At 37.4% G+C, this 23,360-nt stretch overlaps 4 protein-coding genes across 5 annotated transcripts; 3 read left to right on the plus strand and 1 right to left on the minus strand.

Annotated features, from left to right (window-relative positions):
- Positions 1,853 to 4,998, minus strand: LOC104728823. The gene is made up of 5 exons (XM_010447751.1): positions 4,971 to 4,998; positions 4,211 to 4,851; positions 3,183 to 4,030; positions 2,717 to 3,066; positions 1,853 to 2,583 (listed from the first exon to the last, which is right to left on the minus strand). The coding sequence occupies exons 1-5, from the start codon at positions 4,996 to 4,998 to the stop codon at positions 1,853 to 1,855; spliced, it is 2,598 nt and encodes an 865-aa protein (XP_010446053.1).
- On the plus strand, positions 15,244 to 16,525 carry LOC104728824. Its single transcript, XM_010447753.1, has 3 exons — positions 15,244 to 15,646; positions 15,733 to 16,332; positions 16,479 to 16,525. The coding sequence occupies exons 1-3, from the start codon at positions 15,244 to 15,246 to the stop codon at positions 16,523 to 16,525; spliced, it is 1,050 nt and encodes a 349-aa protein (XP_010446055.1).
- On the plus strand, positions 17,855 to 20,244 carry LOC104725758 (probable mediator of RNA polymerase II transcription subunit 36b). 2 transcript variants are annotated; one of them, XM_010444471.2, is made up of 7 exons: positions 17,855 to 17,997; positions 18,230 to 18,549; positions 18,653 to 18,748; positions 18,837 to 18,914; positions 19,021 to 19,197; positions 19,736 to 19,804; positions 19,912 to 20,244. In XM_010444471.2, the coding sequence occupies exons 1-7, from the start codon at positions 17,979 to 17,981 to the stop codon at positions 20,089 to 20,091; spliced, it is 939 nt and encodes a 312-aa protein (XP_010442773.1). In that variant the 5' UTR covers positions 17,855 to 17,978; the 3' UTR covers positions 20,092 to 20,244. The 2 variants fall into 2 exon arrangements, with proteins under 2 accessions (XP_010442773.1, XP_010442774.1); XM_010444472.2 differs by having other exon boundaries at positions 19,741 to 19,804; positions 19,912 to 20,156.
- LOC104725759 (F-box/FBD/LRR-repeat protein At1g51370-like) lies at positions 20,371 to 22,746 on the plus strand. Its single transcript, XM_010444473.2, has 4 exons — positions 20,371 to 20,728; positions 21,010 to 21,925; positions 22,025 to 22,168; positions 22,271 to 22,746. Exons 2-4 carry the CDS (start codon positions 21,032 to 21,034, stop codon positions 22,604 to 22,606), a joined length of 1,374 nt encoding a protein of 457 aa, XP_010442775.1. The 5' UTR covers positions 20,371 to 20,728; positions 21,010 to 21,031; the 3' UTR covers positions 22,607 to 22,746.

Raw genomic sequence — 23,360 nt, forward strand, 5'->3', positions numbered from 1 at the left:
TTATGAATATAAGTTGACGATTAAATCCTCATGTTCCTTCTGCAATGCACCACTAGAAACAAGAAATCATCTCTTCTTCTAGTGTCCCTTCTCGCAACAGATTTGGAGTAAGCTAACTAATGGATTTCTTGGAACCTACTCAACATTGTACTGGGAACACTTAAGACGCTCATTTTAGGTTCTACACTTGATAAGATCCCTCTGTTGTTTCTGTGATACACCCTTCAGGCAACAGTACATTCACTATGGCAAGAGCGAAACAACCGCAGGCATGGTGAAGACCCAATCTCTGCACTTCGACTTGGGAAACGGATTGACAAGACCATTCGGAATAAGCTCCTCCTCCTTCCGAATTCAGGCCATCATCTCTATGAAGACATCCTTACATTCTGGTTCTCAACCAGAACATAATGTTGTCGTCTATGTATTAAAGTTTATAGGATCAAACATGTTACATTTGTTGTAAAGAAAAAGTTTTTTTTAATGAATAAAAGTTTACATTCATTAAAAAAAATAACTAGGTCAAATACTAGTTTGTTTCTAATGATCAAAATATGAAATACATAACATTTTCTTAGATTTTTATTTAGTTAAATCTTTAATCAGTTCAACTTAGAAAAATATAACTTATCTAGATACAATCACATATATACACATATCTCTGATAACAGTTTTTTTATTTTTAACTTTTTTGTCCATTTGAGATGGAAAGTTATCATTAGAAATAATAATGAAATTATATATTTAGTATGTTTGTTAATGTAAAGCCTCCCCTACTTGTTAAAAGGAAAGTACATTTGCTAATGTAACATTCTATTATTAAGATTTACATAATAAACCCTTACCATTTTAATAAATACTACATCTTAAAGTTATTATTTGTAATATTATAAATATATATACATCATTTCCTTATAAATGGGTACACATCTTAACAAATCTTTAAATAAATCATTTTCTTATACATAATCATCTAAACAAATCTCTTACGTTTTCCAACAAATTTAACAAGGTAGAAAATATACAAAATAATATAAAAATCTGGATTTATCCACCGAATTAACAAGATAATAATCAATTATACCAAATAGACATACATAAACATATTACATGACATATAATAAAAAAAAAATTTAAAGAAATAAGAATATTAATTTGTGCTTTAGCACGGTCCTATTATACTGTAAATTAAGAATTTGATAAAGAGATTTGCTCCATATATATAATTTATCACTGAATATTTAGTGTGTTTGTTAATGTAAAGCATGTTAGATAAGGATTTTTATAAAACTAGCACCTTAGCTTCTCTTGTACAAACAGAGCCAGCCCAAGACCTAATCTGATGAAGCATCCGCTTGCGGCCGCAAATTATATAGGTCTATAATCGGCCTTATTTTACAGAAATTTTGTTTAGCCTAGTGGTATAAACAGTGGCAGTGAGTCTAAGATATCATTAGTTCCTACTTTTTTTTTGGATAAATATGTGAATTTTCATTCAACTTAAAATTTTTAGAAAAATTACAAAAGTCTTGATACATAGCCTCATCCCTTGCCCAAAAAAAAATAAAAACAAGGGAGAAAATATACTGAAGATCTTTGAGTAGGCTCACCTAGTCAAAATTTAACCAGACCAAAAGCTGATCCTTGAACTTTTTTCTCCTCTGTTTTGCCAAAATGGCGTCTCTAATTTGTTTGTCCAGCCCCTTGAACAAGATCTGGACCTCCGTAGCAATGCTGTTGTACGATTGTTTCGTTCCCTCCATATAGCATAGAGAGTTGTTTGGGCGGTGAGACGACGCAAGCATCTTGGCGTTGTGTGATCATTGACATCCAACCAGGCGGTGAAAGCTTCTCAGGTATGAAAGGAGAAAGGTCTGTAACCTAGCCTCCTGGTCACTGCAGACCAGAATTCGTCACTAACTTCACAGCGGAGGAAAAGATGCTCTCTTGTTTCCAGATACAACCCACAAAGGCAGCATTTAGGCTTAGTTTGGAGACCCCACCTAATTAATCTCTCTCTTGTTGGTAATCTATCTTGGTGCATAAGCCACATCATGAAAGCATGTCGAGGAATACCTCCTTTGAACCAAACTTGCTCAGTCCCCGGAGGGGGATCCTGTCTTGGCCGTAAGATTTCCCATGTCTTTTTTGTAGCGAAATCTAAGAGTTCCTCAGTGCCGCATAGCCAGAAGTACCCATCAGAAAAATCGGTGGAAGGAGGAACACTTATTGTTGTGAGAAAAATATGAAGATCTTCAGCCCTTGGTGACCTTGCTGGTCTGATATTCCACCCCGTCAGAGACCAAGCCTGAGCAACTTTTGCATGGATTGAAATGCCTGTTTGGGCAGGACCAGTAGGACCTAGATAGCCAAATAACGGACCAAAAGGGGCCCATGAGTCATACCAGAAACTAAGTCGCTGCCCATTACCCAGTCGCGCCTTCAGGAAACTACCTGCAATGTGCCTGAGATTCAACAGTGCCTTCCAGGTCCAGGATGCAGGCTTTTTTGCATCAATGTACCAGAAGCTGACATCTTTTATCTTTGTATTTCGCAACCAGATAGCCCATAAAGAATCTGTTGCTGTAAAAAGTAGCCAGATCAACTTTAAACACAAAGTCTTATTCCACTGAGATAAACTTCGAAGTCCCAGTCCACCTTCTTTCTAAGGTAGAGTAAGCTTACACCATGCGACTTTTGCTGCTCCTTTTTTTACTTGCATCACCACTCCACAGAAAGTTTATACACAAACTTTCGATCTTCTTTATGTAGCCTTTAGGCAAGATGAAAGCAAACATCCAAAAATTAAGGGTTCCATATATCACTGAAGAGATTAATTGAAGTCTACCAGCGTACGACAGAGCTCTGGCAGACCAAGTGGTGAAGCGCATCATGATCTTCTCAATCAGTGGTCTGTATTCGGCAATTTTGAGCTTTCTGTGCATAAGTGGAAGCCCAAGATACCTAATGGGGAGTGATCCAATGTTGAAACCAAGAGAGCTCATCTGAAGGGTTTCAACATGGCTCACACCCGCTAAATAGAGGTCCTGAAGCTTCTGAGAATTGCTGTAGAACCAAAGCGATAGTGTCAAGCGAGGATGCCTTACCATCGAAAAAAACCATGACGTCATCCGCGAAAGCAAGGTGAGAAACCAGCGGTTCAGTGGCATTGGGGTGAGCACCAATATGATTGTTGATGAAGTTTTTCATTAACATCCGAGAGAAATCCTCCATGGCCAGGAAAAAAAAGGTAAGGAGAGATAGAATCCCCTTGTCTCAGTCCTTTTGTCCCCTTGAAGTAACCACATAGCTCCCCATTGATGCATAGTGAGAAGCTTGCAGTGGATATGCACTGATCAATCAGAGCGATGAAGTGCTCCGGAAACTCCATTGCTTTGAGGATATTTAACAGATAATCCCACTGAACCGAATCAAAGACCTTCCTAAGGTCCACTTTAAGCATTTCCCTTGCAGAGATGTTCTTCTGATTATAGCCTTGGACTAACTCAGTAGCAAGCATGACATTTTCCACGAGAAGTCTTTCGGGAACAAACGTAGACTGATTGTTGGAGATTAAATCTGGGACAACCTTTTTAATTTTGTTAGCCAATAGCTTGGAAACAATCTTATACAGGGTGTTGCAGCAAGCAATTGGCCTGAAATCAGCAACTTTCTGAGCATTCGGATTCTTGGGAATCAAGGATAAGATAGTCGCATTCCATTGCTTTAACAGCTTACTAGAGCTGAAAAATTCTAGATCTGCATCAGTGACTGCCTGCCCAACTGTACCCCAATGAGAAATGAAAAACACTGCACAATAACCATCCAGACCCGTAGCTTTGTTTATGGGTAGTTCAAATACGACATTCTTCACTTCTGAGGGTGTGATGGGAGCGTTAAGAACCAGCAGAGCAGTCGAGGTGCACCTTTGAGGGATGAGGTCTGCCAATTCAGCTATAGACGCCAATGAAGAAGAGCCCAAATCTCCAAACATCTTCTTATAATATTCCACTGTAAGGTCTTGGATACCCTGCTTTGAGTCCACCACTTGGTTATTATCATCAATGAGTCAGATCACTTCGTTTTGGGATTGCCTGGAGAGCACCGCCCTATGAAAGAATCTAGAATTTTTGTCCCCTTCTTCTAGCCAACATATTCTTGATTTTTTTCTTAGGAAGGACTCTTTTGCAATTGCGAGTGTGCACCATGCCTTATGAGCTTCTCTTTCTTTGAGACTCAAAGCAGTAGAGGGATCAGTGAGGAGCTCTTGTTGACACTTTATAAGCTCAGAATAAGCCTCCTGAACCCGCTTCTCGATACCTGAATAATTCTCCTTGCTAAAGTCGCGAATTACCTTCTTTAGAAACTTTAGCTTCTTTGATATCACGAACATCTTGGTCCCATCAAACTGGAGAGCATCCCACCACAGTTTGATTAAAGGTGCAAACTCAGGATGTTGATTTAGTAGCGAGAAGAACTTGAATGGTTTATTACACTTTTGCTTGGCAGAGTCAAGAAATAGGCATCCCGGGCTGTGGTCTGAGAAAACAGGTTCACCAAAAACAGCCAGAGAGGAAGGGAACTCTACACGCCAAAGGTCATTTACGACTATTCTGTGCTGCTTCTTTGCAATAAGACCGACTATGTGTTTATTGGTCCACGTGTAGGTGTTCCCACAATAAGGTAGATCACACATAGCAGATGAGTCAAGGCATTGCTGAAGATCACGCATACCAGGCTGGGAAGATGTAACAAGTGGTGTGGAGTTCTCATGAGGAAACATAATTTGGTTGAAATCTCCTATGACAGCCCATGGTAAAATCGTAACTGTCACATTAGTTGCTAGATCCACTATTTCAATCCATAATAGCTTTCTCGATACACAACAAGTCGCGAAAGAATGGACAACAGAGACAACAATATGTTGTGGGACATAGGGTAACTTGCAAAAATTTGCTTAAGATAGATACCTGAACAGTAGGATGCCAGAGGATCCATATCTTACCGAGATCGGAAAACTCGTAATTACATTCAAAATTCCATCATGGGAACCCGCGAGATACTATAACTTGCGAGTTTTGTTGGCTGACATGGGTCTCTAAAAGCCCACCAAAAAGCGGTTGATTAAACTTCAACCATTTCCGAAAACTTCTATGCTTTATTTTATCATTAAACCCTCTTACATTCCAACAAAAAATATCCATTAAGGAAAGGGGTTATTAGAGGTTTAAAGGGCCTCCCGCCCTGACCTGTTACAGATTCTTTCTCTACAATCTCTTGGATACAACTTTCAAAAAACGATCTTCTTCCACTGCTGGATTGTCATCCTCCTCCGAAAGACTATCTGAGGCAGATTCAGATGACACCTCTCCTACCCCTACTGGATTTGGAGACAGATGAGCAAACAAATTCTCTCTCAGATCGATGCAGAGCTGACCGTCATCAAAACCACTAGCATGTGTCTTTGTGGCCGAAGAGACAAGAGATTTGTTCGAAACCGATGCTTGCACCATTGAAACTCTCCTGTTGGTAGCTGAAACCAGTTCCCGAGATTCCACAACCAAATGTGGTTCTAGTCCTACCTTGGACAGAGAGGTGACCTGCATTGAGGTATCCTCGTTGCCACGACTGGCTTTTGAACATTCAAATTTTGAGCAATTAGAGATAGTCGAGGGTCGGGACTGAGGGGGATATTGGTCGTTGGTACCCCCACCAAAGGCAGCTGGCTTTGGATGGGACGCTTTCCTTGGATCTTTTCTTTTTCTCTACGAGGACATACTTTAGTTTTGTGTTTGACCGAACCACGTGAGATGCAAGTAGGCTGTGCTTTCGAACAACGAGAGACTGTATGCCCAACCTTCTTACAATGACTGCATAATGAGGGAAGCCAAGGGCTAGAAACATGAATCTGTTTGATCTGACCAGACTCAAAACGGACGTTAACAGCTTCAAGAAGTGGTTCCCAGGAATCTATGACTGTATAGACTTTAGATTATGAGGTTCTCTGTGTGGGGGTGAAGACAGACAGGGTGACCTACAAGCCCGACAATGTGCTGGAAACCATATCTGTTAAAAAATTGTAGGGGAACTCCCGTGAATTCCAACCACACTGGAACCATTGTCAATTCCGGTTTAGAGGGTTGAACCTCTGGGGACCACTTAGTTACGAACATGGACTGGCCGTCAATTTGCCATAGGCATTGGCTCAAGATACGTCGGCGTGCATTTGGACAAGGGACTTTGAAAAGAAAGGAGTTACCCTCCATTTTCGAGACTGTGATGTCCTTGCGTTGCCGACTCCAAATCCCATTGAAAATCGCCTTAACCGCACCACAAGACGATGCTTCTTCATAGAATTGTCCGAGGATGAAGTTATCCCATGCCTTTTTGTTCTTTTCGATCTCATAATTTGGAATTGTGACACACACCTCCCCAGATTCGAGAGTGAAAGGGGTACCTTTCTTTTCCATCTTGATTGAGTTTCCTTTTAGTAAGTTCTTCCAGGGAGATTCTGGTCCGTAAGAGGGATTGACAAGCATCTGTTTAGGTAGGACTGAATCCATCTCTTCTGGGCATTGCTCTCGTAGAGAAGACCCATCATTTGCTTCGAACTCCTTTACAGGTATTGTTACCGGTGATACGGCTCCTGTAGCTGCAACAGTGCAATTAGGGTTTGCGACCACAACATCCTGAGTGTTTGTAAGGCCATGGAGGGCAGGAGCGTGGTTACTCGTCGTCGCTGAGGCCAATTTGGGCTCAGGTAGCACCTTAGAACTGAGATCTGAAGAAACTAAACCAGTTGGCTTCACTGAAGCAGGCGGCGTAGATTTAGACAAGAGGGGACCAGAAGGGTCGGTTCCAGTGAGGGGACCGGTGGGAGCCGTCACCGAAATCGGCAAATGTAAAGGGAGAAAAAAGGGATCACATTATTTGGAGAGCTTTTTTTCGCCAGCGCTTGAGGCAGGTGTATATTGTTTTCTTTCTCAAAACTCTTTACTTATTTGGGTTTTCACTAAAAAGAATTTTTAACAGACTTGAAAATGTTTTTGGGCTTGGCCTCGTAATTCTGCGATGGCTCTATGTACGAATACATCTATACTATTAATTGGGAAGCACACTTAGGATAAAAAAAAAACAATAAAATCAGTATGCCATGAAATGCCCCTTAAATAAAAATCTTTAGAGAACACAAAAAGAGAACGACAAGGGCAAATTTGTAAGATTAAATGGCCATGACACTCGGATCCTAGCCGACCCAGTTTAAACATATTTGGATCCTGTTTTGCTAGATTGACTATGGAAGATATACTCCCTTATCCAATCACGCCGGTTGCATGCAAAAAAAATAAAACAAAAGGATTAAACCAACCAGAAACAGAAAGATATGTTAGTTAAAGAATATATGATTGAATTGAAATTCCTATAAAAAAAGCGAATTGTCTTAACTATCATCAATATCAATCTCATTCCATATAATACCAAACAATTAAACAATATCTGCTATTTAATCGGACTCAATCATCACCTGAATCAACGAATCAGCCTTCACAATAAATTTTTAAACAAAACTTTCAAAAACTAGAACAATTAAATCCCTAAACATCCTCTATATTTACATCTCAAATCAATATCACAACCAAATCAGTATCCCTAATAATTAGTAACTACAATAACTACATTAATCACAAACCGTAATATAGGCATTAATTTACGTAGGATTGAAATCTCATATTATTGATATTTTACCAAATAACATTTAAACATAACTACAAATATGGAATATAATCTTATCAAATCAAGAAAAATACAGAATGATGATTCAATTTTTCTACACATTAAATAGAATACGAAATTAAGATATTCGAATTTATGGGAAAATATTTTTAAAACAGAAACTAAATATCGTCAACAATTGTTTACAAACTTTTGTATATAAATATAGCATTCGGGTTCTACCTTTTTAGTAACCTAAAGCTCTAATGTCTTTCACTCAAAAACATCGATCACAAAACAACAAAAAGATTGATGGATTCACATACCTTAATGACATTAAGCCCTTAAAACGAGTTAGCGAATCCAAGCATCCAAACCAAGATCCTTCAATCATGGAAGCAATTCACTAAACATACTAGATATATGAATCTGTACGTCTATAAGAAAATAGTTATCTCTACTAATATTTCTTTTTTCTTATGTTTTACATCAATATTCAAGTTTTCTAAGTTGTGTTCTTAACAATTTTGCAGCTGAAAAGTACAATTGATAAGTCTGTAAATCAGAATTCTCAACTCTTAGGATTTTCAAACAATCAACAATTGGTAACGATTTATTTATATCTTCATCTATGATACTAGATCTAATTTTGTTTTAAATAAATCATGTTAAGAAGAATCTAATTAGTATTTCAATATTTTATAATTGTATAGAACCTGTCAAAATATTTGTTTTTACTTTGCTTCGTGTAAGAATCATACTATACAAGATTTTTGGTTTGTTCTAATATGTTTTCTTTATGGTTCAAACAGATTTATGTGGTTTACCCACATATTCTATACAACGGTTTGCCAATAAAAAAAGGTAAACATATATAACTAACTTTTATCTTGGTTTCTGCTAAGTAACCATACGCCATTCAAAACACTAAAGTTTTTTAATATCTCACCTTTTATACGACATCATCAACTTCCATACTTGATAGACTTGATGAGCATAAAGGAAAACAAATTATTCAGGTAATCTTTTCAATCGTAGAAAATTTTTTCCAGATTTGAAATCGATGGTATAGTTGATCTTAATTCATAATGAATCCTACAAAATTAGTGGGGGTTATTGGTTTAAGATTTGAATAGAGTTTTAAAGATTTTAAATGTTATGTAGAATCTGTTGTTATTAGATCAAGATTTTGTTAAGTTCTGTTAAAGTTTAGTGTTATTATTTTGTGATTTATAAAAAGTCATTTAAAATCTTAACAAATATGGGTTATTGGATTCAGACTTTTATAAAATCATTAAAAGTTTTGTGTTATTTAATTAAAACAAAAGAATCTAGTATTGTTAATGAGTTCAATTATTATGTTATTAGTTCATGATTTTAGAAACTTTATTTACAAAATAAAGTCATGGAAAGTATCACAAAAATACAGGGATTGTTTGGAGGACTTTACAAGATTTTAGAAAACTAATCAACAAAACTCTCTAGTAATCTTTAACAATCTTTCACTTATTCATTTTTTATGATTTTGTTGAACTCTTCAAAAATCTTCATAAATCTCAAACCAATACCACCCTCTTAATCTTATAAAATGAATCCTACAAAATTAATCTTATAAAATGAATCTAAAATCATAATGAAGTATGAAGGCATATAACACATTTTTACTTTGACTTAGTGTCGAATAAATGAAAGAAATACTTTATAGTAAAGCATCGAATTCTTGCATGTCATGGATTCAGTTCAAATTGGGCATATCCAAATTGAAAATGGAAATTAAATATTCTAAGATAATTCGAAGACGTCCAGTCTAAAGAAAGAAAGTTTATGGGCACATTATTGTTATGTCAAAGCATCTATCTCAAAGGATCAAACTCGGACTAACACAATTTTTTTAACTATCCTCCTAAATTTATGGCATGAGTATGTGGTGAAGTAAACTTAGTTAATTACATCTTAATCCAGACTCTATACAGTCCCTAGCAAAGATCTGAAAACGAATATTTTTAGTAACTATTTTTTATCTGATATGGAGCTGAAGTGTACAGGTATAACGAAAGAAGAAGCTCAAATGGTTGATCGATTAGCGGCAAAATAGAAGCCGACGGTTCTGGTAATCGTGGAAAGATAGAAGCCGACGGGTCTGGTGATAATTGCTAGATAGAAGTCGATGGTTCGGCGGTAGAGACTATCGATCGACGAAGTGAAACATCTGTGACATGATTCTTCTCGGCACGGTGACAGTGACTCAAAAGTCAAAAGGGACGTTTGTATTGATACGATGAACCTACACAATATCTAATCGGAATGTGGGGATCTTCTTAGGGAAAAATGTCAATTAAATCATGAACTTACACAAAAACGCCAATTAAACCCTGAACTTTCCCTAAGGCTATTTAAATCATCCAATTGTGTTGACAAATCTAATTAAACATCACATTTTATAAAAAACACTAATTAACACATTGCGAAAAATTGGATAACAGAAGAACTAACCTCCGTTTAACATCGTTAACATTTGTTAAATTTAACCCGTTAGACTAATTAAAAAAAACTCGAAATCTCCAAATCATTCGATCCCTAATTTTACAAACCCTAAAAATCGATTTGATGCCGAAAGTTAAAAACAAGGGTGTGATTTCGTTTGTTGGAGAAAGAGTTGAAGATCCACCGCGAGATGAATCAAATAGTCTAATTATGTATGAAGCTCCAGAGGACGAGGTCGGAGGAGTTGGACCTTCGAAGGCTGAGGTCGACGGAGTTGGAGCTGTAGAGGTTGAGGTCGGAGAAGGATTTGATACTTCGGAGGCTGAGATCGAAGGAGTTGGAGCTGTAGAGGTTGAGGTAGTCGAAGGATTTGGAGTTTCGGAGGCTGATGTCGAAGGAATTGGAGCTGTAGAGGTTGAGGTAATCGAAGTAGTTGGAGCTTCGGAGGCTGATGTCGTAGGAATTGGAGCTGTAGAGGTTGAGGTCAGAGAAGGATTTGGTGCTCAAGAAGTTGTATCAGAGGCTGGTGATAAAGGTCAAGCTAAAAAACGGCGTCGAAAACAGAAGAAAAGAAGCGGTGAAGACGAGGCTATTGAGGCTGAAGTGGAGCATGAAGTGGAGCACGACAGTGAAGATGACTGTGTGGCGTATGATGATGACGACTTCGATGATGTTGATGATGGAGTTGGTGGTGAAGATAACGAAATGCAGGGTGTGGAAGAAGATGTTAACGCAAACATTGCAGACGACTTCCCAGAGGCTGTTAGAGGAATAGAAGATGGTTCTGATTCCGACAGCGGTGATGATATATGGGACGATGACAAAATTCCAGATCCTTTGTCATCTGATGACGAAGACGAGGTCCAAGACAAAGAAGATGGAGGTCGTAGAGAACTTGTGGTTGCAGGAAGTGGCAAATGGTTGGAATCCCTTGTGTTCATGTTGCATGTGTGATAATAGGAAAGAGAGAAAAGGTGGAGGACTATGTGGATGCTTGTTACACAAGGATAAGGTGGAGAGAGACATATAGGGATGGTATTAGGCCTGTCCAAGGGATGCAATTGTGGCCTATGTTGAATAGGCTGGCTGTATTGCCACCACCATGGAGAAGAGGGAACCCAGGAAGGCCGTCTAACTATGCAAGGAGGAAAGGAAGAAATGAATCTTCATCTTCGTCAAATAAGATGTCACGGGAAAAGAGGGTCATGACATGCTCTAACTGCTTCCAACAAGGGCACAACAAGCATGGCTGCAAAAATCCTACTATGGTTTCAAGTGCACCAAAGAGACCAAGAGGTCGACCAAGGAAAAACCAAGAACCACAAGAGCCAAGGGTTGGGTCACAAGCTCAACAAGGATCCCAAGGACCAGAAGAGCAAGGACTTGGTCGATATGGATCATGGTTTCAGTGGTCCTCGTAGATTATCTTTATGAATGAATTGTTACTTTGTTTGGTTTGAGTGTTCATGAATGCTGTTTGTTCTTGTGTGAACCAAATGTTTTTCATTAGGTTTGTTTGTTTTTGTCTTCTTTGGTTCAGTGTGTTGAACGTGGATCGATGTTATGGTTCAACTAGTTGTGTGAACTAAATGTTTTCATTATGAATGCTTTTTGTTTTCAACCTCCTTTTTGTTTTGTGAAACTCATAGCCAAACCAAATTTATTCATTACCAAAGACACAATACAAAGACACACAACTACAACCGATGAGATCCTACACCAAAGACAAAACACAAAGACACTAGTAACCAAGAACAAATGTTCCTTTTGAGGTTTTACACATTAGAATTACAATGACAATTACAGTAACGCAAAGGCATACCAAGCACAATATCATCAATTTCCATTTATTAAGTTCTCTTTTGCTAAACATTGCATCTTCCTTCAATTCTTCAATCTGAGTCTTTAACCCATCAATTTCGACAGCAACCTCAGATCTTGCATTGCTTATCTCATTGTTAATAATGGAGATTTTCGGCAATGCTTTACAACCTCTTCGTACACACCTTCTTCCACCCACTTAAACAAATGCTCCTACAATTGTTAATTGATTAACTTTTATCAAAGAAAGCTAGAAAACACAAATTCATTACAAAATTAGTTACTTACATCTCCTCTGGTTGGACAACGAAAGTAAGGTCTTCATGGGTTTTGCTTCGTACTCGACGTGTAGATGGCAACATCTAAGCCGCAATGACACTTTCTCGGAAAACCATGGCAACCCCGTCCTCTGTTCTCACAATTTGATTGTCCAAAATTGCAACTCATATCTCAAAATCGTGAAGAAGAGAAGGTGACGAGAGGATGATGCGAAATCGATTTTTAGGGTTTGTAAAATTAGGGATCGAATGATTTGGGGATTTTGAGTTTTTTTTTAATTAGTCTAATGGGTTAAATTTAACATATATTAACGGTGTTAAACGGAGGTTAGTTCTTCTGTTACCCAATTTTTCGCGATGTGTTAATTGGTGTTTTTTATAAAATGTGATGTTTAATTAGATTTGTCAACATAATTGGATGATTTAAATGGCCTTAGGGAAAGTTCAGGGTTTAATTGGCGTTTTTGTGTAAGTTCATGATTTAATTGACATTTTTTCCGATCTTCTTATCTAACAATGGCATTTTTAATAAATGTTAAAAAAAAAGAAAATTACATGGTTATAGATTTATGATAAATAAAAATATACAATATACTTAATTAAATAGTAATATTGTACGTTTAATATGTTATGTTATGAAACTAATTAGGTTATGTTAGGAAAAATATGACAATTCCTAAAATATGTCTAAAAGAATGATTATTGAACCAGAACCAACCAGTTTGTTAGGTCATTAGGTTGTTGGTTTGTATCAATATTTGCTAATTTTATCAATCTGGTTTGATAGTTCATGGGTTTTAATCATTTTTACTGATTTTATAAATTTCATAATTTAAAAGTCGAATAAAAATTTTACTACGGGTAAAAATATATAAAATTCATTATGAGACAGGTCTATCAGAATGTGTTTGACCAACTTGACAATCTGGGTCATATGATAGGAAATTTTTAATTTTTGGTATTTTTAATCCGGTTGATAGTTTATGGATTCACATTTGATCTGAATTTGTTGTCATGTGGATCCAGGTTTCTTGGTGAAACTATTATTATCTCAATGCTATATCAAATAATTATATCGATGAATATAATTCCATACAAACGTTCGAGATCGAATCCAAATTTGATTTAACACACCTAAACAAATTGTTGAAAATGTTTAGATTAGTTAAAAATAATATACATGTAATATCATTTAACTATATTATATCTTAATTTTTTCTTTTAAATATCACCCATGCAAGTTTAAAAAAATTACGCAAAATAATCCCGCACGTACGTGCGGGTCCGAACCTAGTACAATATATTTTGGACCAACTATATCATACATCATTAAAGAACTAAAGAAAGAAAGAGTGAGAAAGCTTTTGTAAGTGGCTAAGTTGTTCTTCAGTGAGAAAGAAAAAGGCGGCTAAGTTGTTGGAATCGTAGTGGAAATATCACCAACGACTTGAATCCTCCTTTGTGTCGATATTTGCTTATTAAAATTTGTCTTCCACAAAGCTTAACTTTTTCTTTTGATTAATTCTAGTTAATTTAAATAAAATAATTAAATTTGGTTTAAGAGCAATCTAGTTTACCCCAAAAATGGTCAAATTGAGTAACGATCAAGAAGAAATCACAAATGATGTGACTATCATTCCGGTTGGAATACGCAGAGCGATGTTTTGACGATGATGATTTTTATCAAGTATGAGATAAGGTGTTTTTACACAATTTTTTTAAAAACATATTAAAACCTCTATATATCCTCTAAATTTCAGTTGTTTCTGTTCATTTTGCTTGATGGATAAATAACCTTATTATGAAAGGTTTTTTTGTATGCTTGATTTAAATTTAACACTTATCATGAAACAAAGGGAATATATATATATATATATATATATATATATATATATGAGAAGGTTTTTGTTACAAAAAGAGTAATGGAAACAAGTTTGTTATGACTCATTATTTAGAAAGTTCTAAATGCATGATAGTGTCAAGGATACGTAGTATCATTACTCCTTAATAACGTAATATCTGATGAAAAATACTTAGGTTTTAGGTATCAACCCCCTTCCTTTTCAACCAATCAGAATGCTCTATCTAATATTTTATATAAAAAATAAATCAAAATTAAATTAAAAAGCAAAACTAATTATGGAAACAAATTCTGTATACTTTTATTTAAAGAAAGTTAAATATTGTCTTGGTTTAGATTTAACAATTAAGCGATATTATATATCGGTTTGAGTTTATAAATGAGAATTAGGGTTTAGATTTTATAATTAAAACGAAATTATATATCGGTTTGGGTTTACAAATGAAGTGGTTAGGGTTTAGATTTTACAATTAGAACAAAATTATATGTTAGTTTGGGTTTACAAATGAGATGGTTAGGGTTTAGATTTTACAATTAGAACGAAATTATATGTCGGTTTGGGTTTACAAATGAGATGGTTAGAGTTTAGATTTAACAATTAGAACGAAAGTATATGTCGGTTTGGGTTTACAAATGAGATGGTTTGGGTTTACAAATGAGATGATTAGAGTTTATATTTTACAATTATAACAAAATTATATATTGGTTTGAGTTTATAAAAGAGCGGTTTAAGTTTCTAATTTTATAATAAATGTGTACAAATTTTATTTCCTTATTTTATAAGGGGGTGAATGAAGAGGTTCACCCCTAGTAAGTATTACTCATATCTGATTGTGTCTAATATGGAACATACCTTACATGTACAAACCTAGAGTCTCCTCCTCTGTTCTAGTATAAGTCGACGTTTCGGCAAAGGTTTGTCCGTCGACAGCTTATACTCCTATGTAATCACTTTCTATAATATAAGAAATATCATTCTCTACATGGTATCACAGCCATAACGATACCCTAATTTTTTTTTCTGCAGCCGCTTTTCTCTCTTCCTCTTCTCTCTCTCTCTCTCTCTCTTTTCCTCTGTTCTTCTCCATGGCTGCTGAAACAGTCGACGTTTCTCAATCTGTCATTCACGTTAACATGAGCAACATCACAAAGCTCATCTCCACCAATTACCTGACCTGGAAAGTTCAGGTACACTCACTGCTTGACGGATATGATCTTGCAGGCTTTCTCGATGGTTCCACCTCAGCCCCTTCCCAAACCACCACGACTGCGGATCAAGTTACACCGAATCCTTCCTACGCCACCTGGCGCCACCAGGACAAACTCATTTACAGTGGTTTGCTCGGTACTCTCTGTTCCTCTATTCAACCATTGGTGTCCTCCGCCACTTCTTCCCACGCCATGTGGAAGACGATTGCCGCTACCTATGCTAGTCCAAGCTGGGGGCATATCCAACAACTTAGGATCCAACTGAAGCAAGCCACCAAAGGTGACAAAACCATTGACGACTACATTCAAGGCTTTCTCGTTCGCTTTGACAAACTTGCTCTCCTCGGCAAACCTGTCGATCATCAGGAAAACTCGAGTACATCCTTGAAGGCTTACCCAAAGATTACAAATCTGTAGTAGATAAAATTGAAGGACGTGAAACTCCTCCTTCCATCCCTGAGATTGTGGAGAAACTTCTCAACAGGGAAGCCAAACTGCTGGCTGCCTCCTACTCTGCTTCCCGCCCTGTTCCAATCTCCGCTAATGTTTCCTCCTCCGGTCACCGACCCTATCAAGGCAAGCACCACTCTCGTCAGCAGCAACACTGGAACAACAACAACAACACTCAATATTCCTCCTCTCGTCAGGATCATCGTGGCAACAAAGGATATCAAGGTAAGTGCCAGTTGTGTGGTGTTTTGGGTCACAGTGCAAAACGATGTCCACAACTCCACACAAACCAGTATGGCTCCTCCAACGGCGTGCTCCCTTCCCCGTTTCGTCCATGGCAGCCATGCGCAAATTTGGCCCTTGCTCCTTCTCATCCGTCCGACCCTTGGATCATGGATAGGGGTGCCACTCATCATATGACAAGTGATCTCCACAACATGTCTCTTCATCATCCGTATCAAGGTGGTGATAATGTCACTGTTGGTGACGGTTCATCCCTCTCTATCAGTCACACTGGTTCACTTTCTCTACACTCTTCCCAACATCCCTTAACTCTCAATAATGTCCTTTGTGTCCCTCACATTCATAAAAATCTCATTTCTGTTTATCGTTTGTGTAATGCTAATAACGTTACGGTTGAATTTTCTCCTGCTCCTTTTCAGGTGAAGGATCTGAGGTCGGGGATCCTGTTGCTGCAAGGCAAGGCTAGAGCTGAGCTTTACGAGTGGCCTACTTCTCCATCTCCTATAGCCTCATTCTTTGCTTTGTCCATGGCTGATTGGCACTCTCGCTTAGGCCATCCATCTTTATCAATTCTTCAATCTCTTGTTTCAGTTTATTCTCTTCCTTGTTCTAAATCTCCCTCTCATAATAATTTTTGCAATGACTGTGCTATCAATAAAAGCCACAAGCTTCCTTTTTCTCAAATATCAATCACCTCCACCCGTCCTCTTAAATTTATTTTTACGGATGTCTGGACCTCTCCTGTTATCTCTATTGACAACTATAAATATTACCTCGTCCTTATAGATCACTACACTCGCTATACATGAAACGAAGATATGTGGCACATCTAAGCGAAGCTTATTCACCATGGGGAAATGGTTTCTGATCAAGAAATCATTGATGCCGAGGTCCACTCTCGATCCAACAAGAATTAAGCAACTTGATACAAGCCTCTCGAGAGAATATTCGTCTTTGAATATCACAAAGAATAGGCCCAATATTTTGAGTGACGGGAGGCAAACCGAAGAAGGAACATCCACAAGAATCTTGTCTGAAAGAGTCAATTCCACTAACGTTTTGCATGTGTAAAGGCTCTTAGGTAACAGGCTCCGCAGTCCAGAGTAGCTCCAACTCTACCTTTTGCACAGAGCGATCAACTGCATTTGCAACCAATTTCCCAACATCTACATCAGTAGGACGTTTGCTACCGAGTTGGATAGACAAAGTTTCTAATGAAGGTGCCTTGTGAAGTTCCGATAACTTTTCAAGAAACTTCCAAACGCTTTCGCACTCATCACTAGTGTCTGTGTACTCGATTTTAGGCACTAACGTCCAGAGATAACACCATCGTTTTGACAAAACCATTGTGGCCACTACATCTTTCGTTGGGACAAGCAACAAAATCTGGATGAGCAAATCGTTGGGCAACGAACTGATCCTGTCTCTAGAAGCAATGACTTCTTCATTTCTTTGATTACAACGTTCGGCCTCTACTGATGACATAGATCCAGCTCAAACCCTAAAATCTTTCGAGAACCCTAGATGCATTTGTTATTTTTAGTCACTTCTATGAGAATAATTCATATACAATTATCTCAAAACAAGGTGAGACATTTATTTATCCAACAACACATTAACAAAAAAATGGCAAATGTAAATAACCCACTTTGGGCCAGAGAAACCGGCCCAGTATATATCTTGATCCAATACAGATCAAACCCAAGACAAAATGTTGAAGATCTACATAACCGAAGGGCTAAATTATAAATATAAGAAAATTTATCCAAGCATAAACCCTAAAAGCCCTAAAAATCTTTTTATATAAAAGCAAGACACAGAGGCTTCATAAATCCACCACCGCCGCATACCTCTTTTTCATTTGCCTTCGTTTTTGCCTCCTTTCTCGTCTCTCGTTCTTCACTTTTAGTCTAGCAGATATGAGACCGCCACTTACAGGTAAGAACCCTAGTTAAAGTTTATATCTTTATTGTTCTGTCTGCCTCCATAGTATATAACCCTGTTCGAACTGAAAATATGATTTTTGTCAAGCCTGAATTCGTATCGTTACGGTTTCTGTAGTTTAAATTGAGTTTTAGGGTTTGTAGTCTTGACCCTTTTGTGTCTTTACTCTTTCAATCTAGTTCAAAGATAAAAGTAGAGATTTTTAATTACACTCTGTTATGATCAGGAGGACGTGGTGGTGGAGGATTCAGGGGTGGACGAGATGGAGGTGGTCGAGGTTTTGGAGGTGGAAGAGGCTTTGGAGGAGGAGGCCGTGGTGGTGACAGAGGAGGCCGTGGTGGGCCTCGCGGGAGAGGACGCGGTAGTGACCGTGGCCGTGGAAGAGGAGGGCAAGGACGTGGAGGAATGAAAGGAGGAAGCAAAGTGATTTTGGAGCCTCACAGACACGCAGGAGTTTTTATTGCCAAGGGTAAAGAAGATGCTCTTGTCACTAAGAACTTGGTTCCTGGTGAAGCTGTTTACAATGAAAAGAGAATCTCTGTTCAGGTATGGTTTGGCTTTGATAAGTGATGATGTCAATTAGTTCTAAATAGGAATGTTTTTTGTAGTTGGTTTTGTTCTTAATAGAATGTCTACTTTGGTTTTGCAGAATGAAGATGGAACTAAGGTTGAATACAGAGTTTGGAATCCTTTTAGATCTAAGTTAGCTGCTGCAATTCTTGGTGGTGTTGATAACATTTGGATTGTAAGTTTACATGTATACACATTAACATTTTGACTCTCTTGTTTTGAAAGACTTGTTCTTGAATTTGTTCTTTGCTAAAACTTTGTAGAAACCTGGTGCTAAAGTACTTTACCTCGGTGCTGCTTCTGGAACCACTGTCTCTCATGTTTCTGATATTGTTGGCCCTGTAAGTGTAGCCTATTACCACTCCAAAATTCTTATCTTCAAATAATTAGTTCTCAAGTTACTTGCTGTCCCTTGTTTGTGACTTATCTTTGATGTATGATTTATAGGAGGGATGTGTTTACGCTGTTGAGTTTTCTCATAGAAGTGGTAGAGATTTGGTGAACATGGCAAAGAAGAGAACTAATATTATTCCAATCATTGAAGATGCTAGACATCCTGCTAAGTACAGAATGCTTGTTGGCATGGTTGATGTCATATTCGCTGATGTTGCTCAACCAGATCAGGTTTGCTTCTTTATTTCATTGGAAGTTTACTTTATACTGCATTGCATCTTTTTGTTTTTTAAAAAAATCAGTACATGAAAATCGGCAGATGATGATTTTACTTGGATTCCCCTTCAGAACATTATGAATGTTGCAAACTCCAAGTTCTGATGCTACTTTGAATCATTTTTTAACCTTGTTTTGTTTGTTTTCAGCCACCGAGTTGGCTCTGCAAGTTTGTTTTTAATTCCCAAAGTCTTTTTCACTTGTTTTCTTAATTTCCCTTAAAAAGAATATATGTTCAGTTTTACACACTACAAATTCCAGGATTCTTCATATTTTATCATTAAATTTTTTACATGAAGTTTTCAATATTGCTTTTTTTTAAAAGAGAATATGGGTTTTTGATCGAGTCTAGAGAAACTCAATTGTAGTAGCTGTAATGATTGAGCTTGCAGGGATTTCTCCATAAATGTTGGTCTTTGGCTCTTGGCTCTTTTTAGTTGTCTGTTTTATGATTTTTTAAAATTGAAACCCATCTATTACCCAACTCTTGAAGGCTAGAATCGTGGCCCTGAATGCCTCATTTTTCCTCAAAACTGGAGGACACTTTGTTATCTCAATCAAGGTTAGTACTCTTATCCTCTTACTCTCTAATTCTCCTTACAATCTCTCCATTGATCTTTAACTTGTACGTCCGACACTTAATAAAACATGTTTGCTCTCTATATTCAGGCCAACTGTGTCGACTCTACGGTCGCAGCAGAAGTAGTCTTCCAGAGCGAGGTGAAGAAGCTGCAGCAGGAGCAGTTTAGGCCAGCGGAACAGGTGACTCTGGAGCCTTTTGAGCGTGACCATGCCTGTGTTGTTGGTGGTTACCGCATGCCCAAGAAACAAAAAGCTGCAGCTACATAGAGAGCGGTTCTAGGGTGTTTTGTGTGGTCCAAGTCAAATTCTTTAATAGAATTGTTGAACAAGTGTGATTCAAGCCCCTTCCAGTTTCTTTGGGTTTGGTTTCTTGTTGTATTAAGTTATTGATGGATAATGCTTTTATGTGTCGTTTGGATATTTCGTCTTTTGATAATTTATATAACATTTTTCATATAACCCTAGGATTTTTATAATAACCAGTTTATATAGGATTCCGAACAGAATTGGGTATCTCAGGCTAAGTCCAAATGGATGTTTGGTTATATCTTGGTTGAATGGGTATATAATCCGATATGCTTTTGCATTGGACCAATTTATCTTCGGGATATAATATGGTTCAGACCGGAGAAAACCAAGTTGGTCCAATTTAATTAGAAGCCAATTTATTTATCTTCAGTGACGAACGCAGCACACCGTTTCATCAACACCAACGAAAGAGATAAAACGGCAACGCGTTTGCACTTGAAATAGTGTCAAAAGGAAAGGAGTCCAAAAGGCGAATTCAAGGCGCCATTAAATCTCGAGAGTGTTCTAAAGGCTTATTTAGGGTTCTATAAGCTTAGCTAGATGACTTAGGAGGGTTTAATACTTTGATCTGCCGTTCTAATTAAAGTCCATTCCGGTACGTTCGTCTTCCTCTTCTTCTTATACTGTTGCTTTACCTTGAAAGAACCCTAATCTAAGAAGCCCTCACGTAGTTATTTTGAGTTCAAAATTGTACTGATGTATAGATTTCATCTTGGTTCAGTTAAAAATTTGAAATTTCGACTAGGGTTTTTGAGAATTCTATCTGTGTGGGAACTTTTTAAAGCATCCAACTTAACTTTGATATGCAAGCCTAGTGTTTCCGCATGACTCAGTAACTGATTCCAGTTTTGATGGTTGATTGTTTCTGTAATGCAGATTAGTTGCGTGAAGAGATAAAATGGTGGTGGGTAGACAGAAGAAGAAGACCAAAACATGTGAACATGGGAAGGAAGATTTGTTAAGCCAGTTACCAGAACCTTTGATATCTGAAATACTTTGTCGTCTGTCTACCAAAGATGCTGTCAGAACAAGCCTTTTGTCCACAAGATGGAGAAATCTTTGGCGATGGGTTCCTGATTTGGACTTAGAGTCAGATTCATTTTCCAAGTCCAACTTTGATGCCTTTGTGAGTTTCGTTGAAAGGTTTCTTGTTTCCCACAGGGACAGGGAGTTATGGATACGCAAACTCCGGCTATGTTTTGGTTACCATCATCATCGTCCTATCTGTGATCTCACGTCATGGATTGATGTTTTGACTACGTGTAGGATTCAGCATCTTGATGTTTATTGTTGGAGCAATCATGACATACAGATTCCCCTGAATTTATATACCTGTGAGACACTGGTACACTTACTACTCTGCTATGTCACCTTGAGTAATGCTGAGTTTGTTTCCTTACCTTGTCTGAAGATCATACATCTAGTAGATAATACCTATCCCAACGAGACCACTTTGCAGAAACTTATCTCAGGCTCTCCAATTCTGGAAGATTTAACCATCACCAGATCTTGGAATGATGATGATAACGCAACTGTTTTACAACTGCGCTCTCATACACTAAAGAGAGTCGATATTGATGAGTTCACTCAAGTTGTGATTGATGCACCTCTACTCCAGGCTTTGAAGGCTACGGTCTCAACAAAAAACTTTCAGATCGTTAATTTGGGATCCTCTGCCAAACTAGATATTGATTACTCTGGCCATGCGACATGCAGTAGCAGCATGATTCATGACATCATCACCGACATGTCGAGGGTCAGGGAGCTAGTAATTGGCAATGCTATTTGGAAGGTATACATCTCAACATTTGAGCCTATATACATATGAATATTCTTCCACGAATGTTTCTCACCATAACGTTCCTTTTTACTTGTTAACTTCTGTTACCAGGAAATCTTTCAATACTCGAAATCAGAACCAGCATTGCTTCAGTTCCGTGACCTATCCCGTCTGAATGTTCAATTTTCTAAATCTGATATTGAATTATTGCCACTCTTTCTTGAGAGCTGCCCAAAACTAGAAACTTTAGTAATGGTAATGAATAATTGTAACCCTCTGATTTATGCCATATTGTTTGTGAAAATCTTTTGTCTATATTTCTTCTCTAGTCAACTTATTTTCTTCTGTTTTTCGCAGGAATTGGTTACGGACCGATCCATGCGTGGTAAGAAGGAGCAAGAACCAAAGGTGATGTTTTCAACAGTTCCCCAGTGTTTGGTATCATCGCTCAAGTTTGTGCAATGGAAACGTTCGATCTCTGGGTATGAAGGAGAAACGGAGCTAGTAAGATACTTCTTGAAGAATTCAAAAATCGTGGAGAAATTAAGGCTCGATATATACTATACCGAAAAGGCTAAGTGTGCCTTGCTGCAAGAACTCCTTACAATGCCAAGATGCTCTAGTGTTTGTGAAATTCATTGCTCTGTGATTCCTAGAGATAAATATCGTCGAACATTTCGTTTCAAAGGTTGATCTTTTGGTCGTTAAATTAGTTGATTTTAGATATTAGGCTCTGATCCACAAGCAAATATTGCAGTTTTAGTCTTTCTTATGTGGTTGCTACTCATGTAACAGTCATTACCACCTTTATCTCTTATTTGATGGATATCTCCACAAATTGTTCAAGCACTAGTTAGGCCTTTGTGTATATGATTTTTTTTTTTCTTCTAGTTGTTGGCTTGTTAAAGGCACTAATTAGGTTGCTGCAAGCTATGTGTCCCTTTTAGTATCTTTGCATTGATATTAAATCGTCTCTTTAGTACTCATACGAATGAGCTCAAAGACGCAATTTCTTCAGGGAAATCGATGATGCCAAAGAAATACCAACCTTTATAATCCATTAGATAACACACATTGCCATAGTAAATTAAATGCATTTGATCCATATGAATTATAATAACTTCAAAAAATCCATATGAATTATAATAACTTCAAAAAATTTCGAAATACAAGAAGGACGGGATAGTAACATATATTCAAAAAATTTCCTAGAGCTATTTATTTCAAATAACGAATATAAGACGTAACGTTGATTCATAAAATAAAATACATTTTCTAAACTATTTCCGATTGAATACGAGAAGAGAATTTTGGGTAAAAAGACGAGATTTGAAAATTTTGATAACTAAAGATATATATTTTGTTGGTGAATCCCGCAGATTTTCAAGTTGTTTCCAAGCTTTTCAAAACATACCAAACATCAAATTATATATCTTATATATTTTTC

This window comes from Camelina sativa, chromosome 11 (genome assembly GCF_000633955.1).
Source record: "Camelina sativa cultivar DH55 chromosome 11, Cs, whole genome shotgun sequence".
Taxonomy (NCBI): domain Eukaryota; kingdom Viridiplantae; phylum Streptophyta; class Magnoliopsida; order Brassicales; family Brassicaceae; genus Camelina; species Camelina sativa.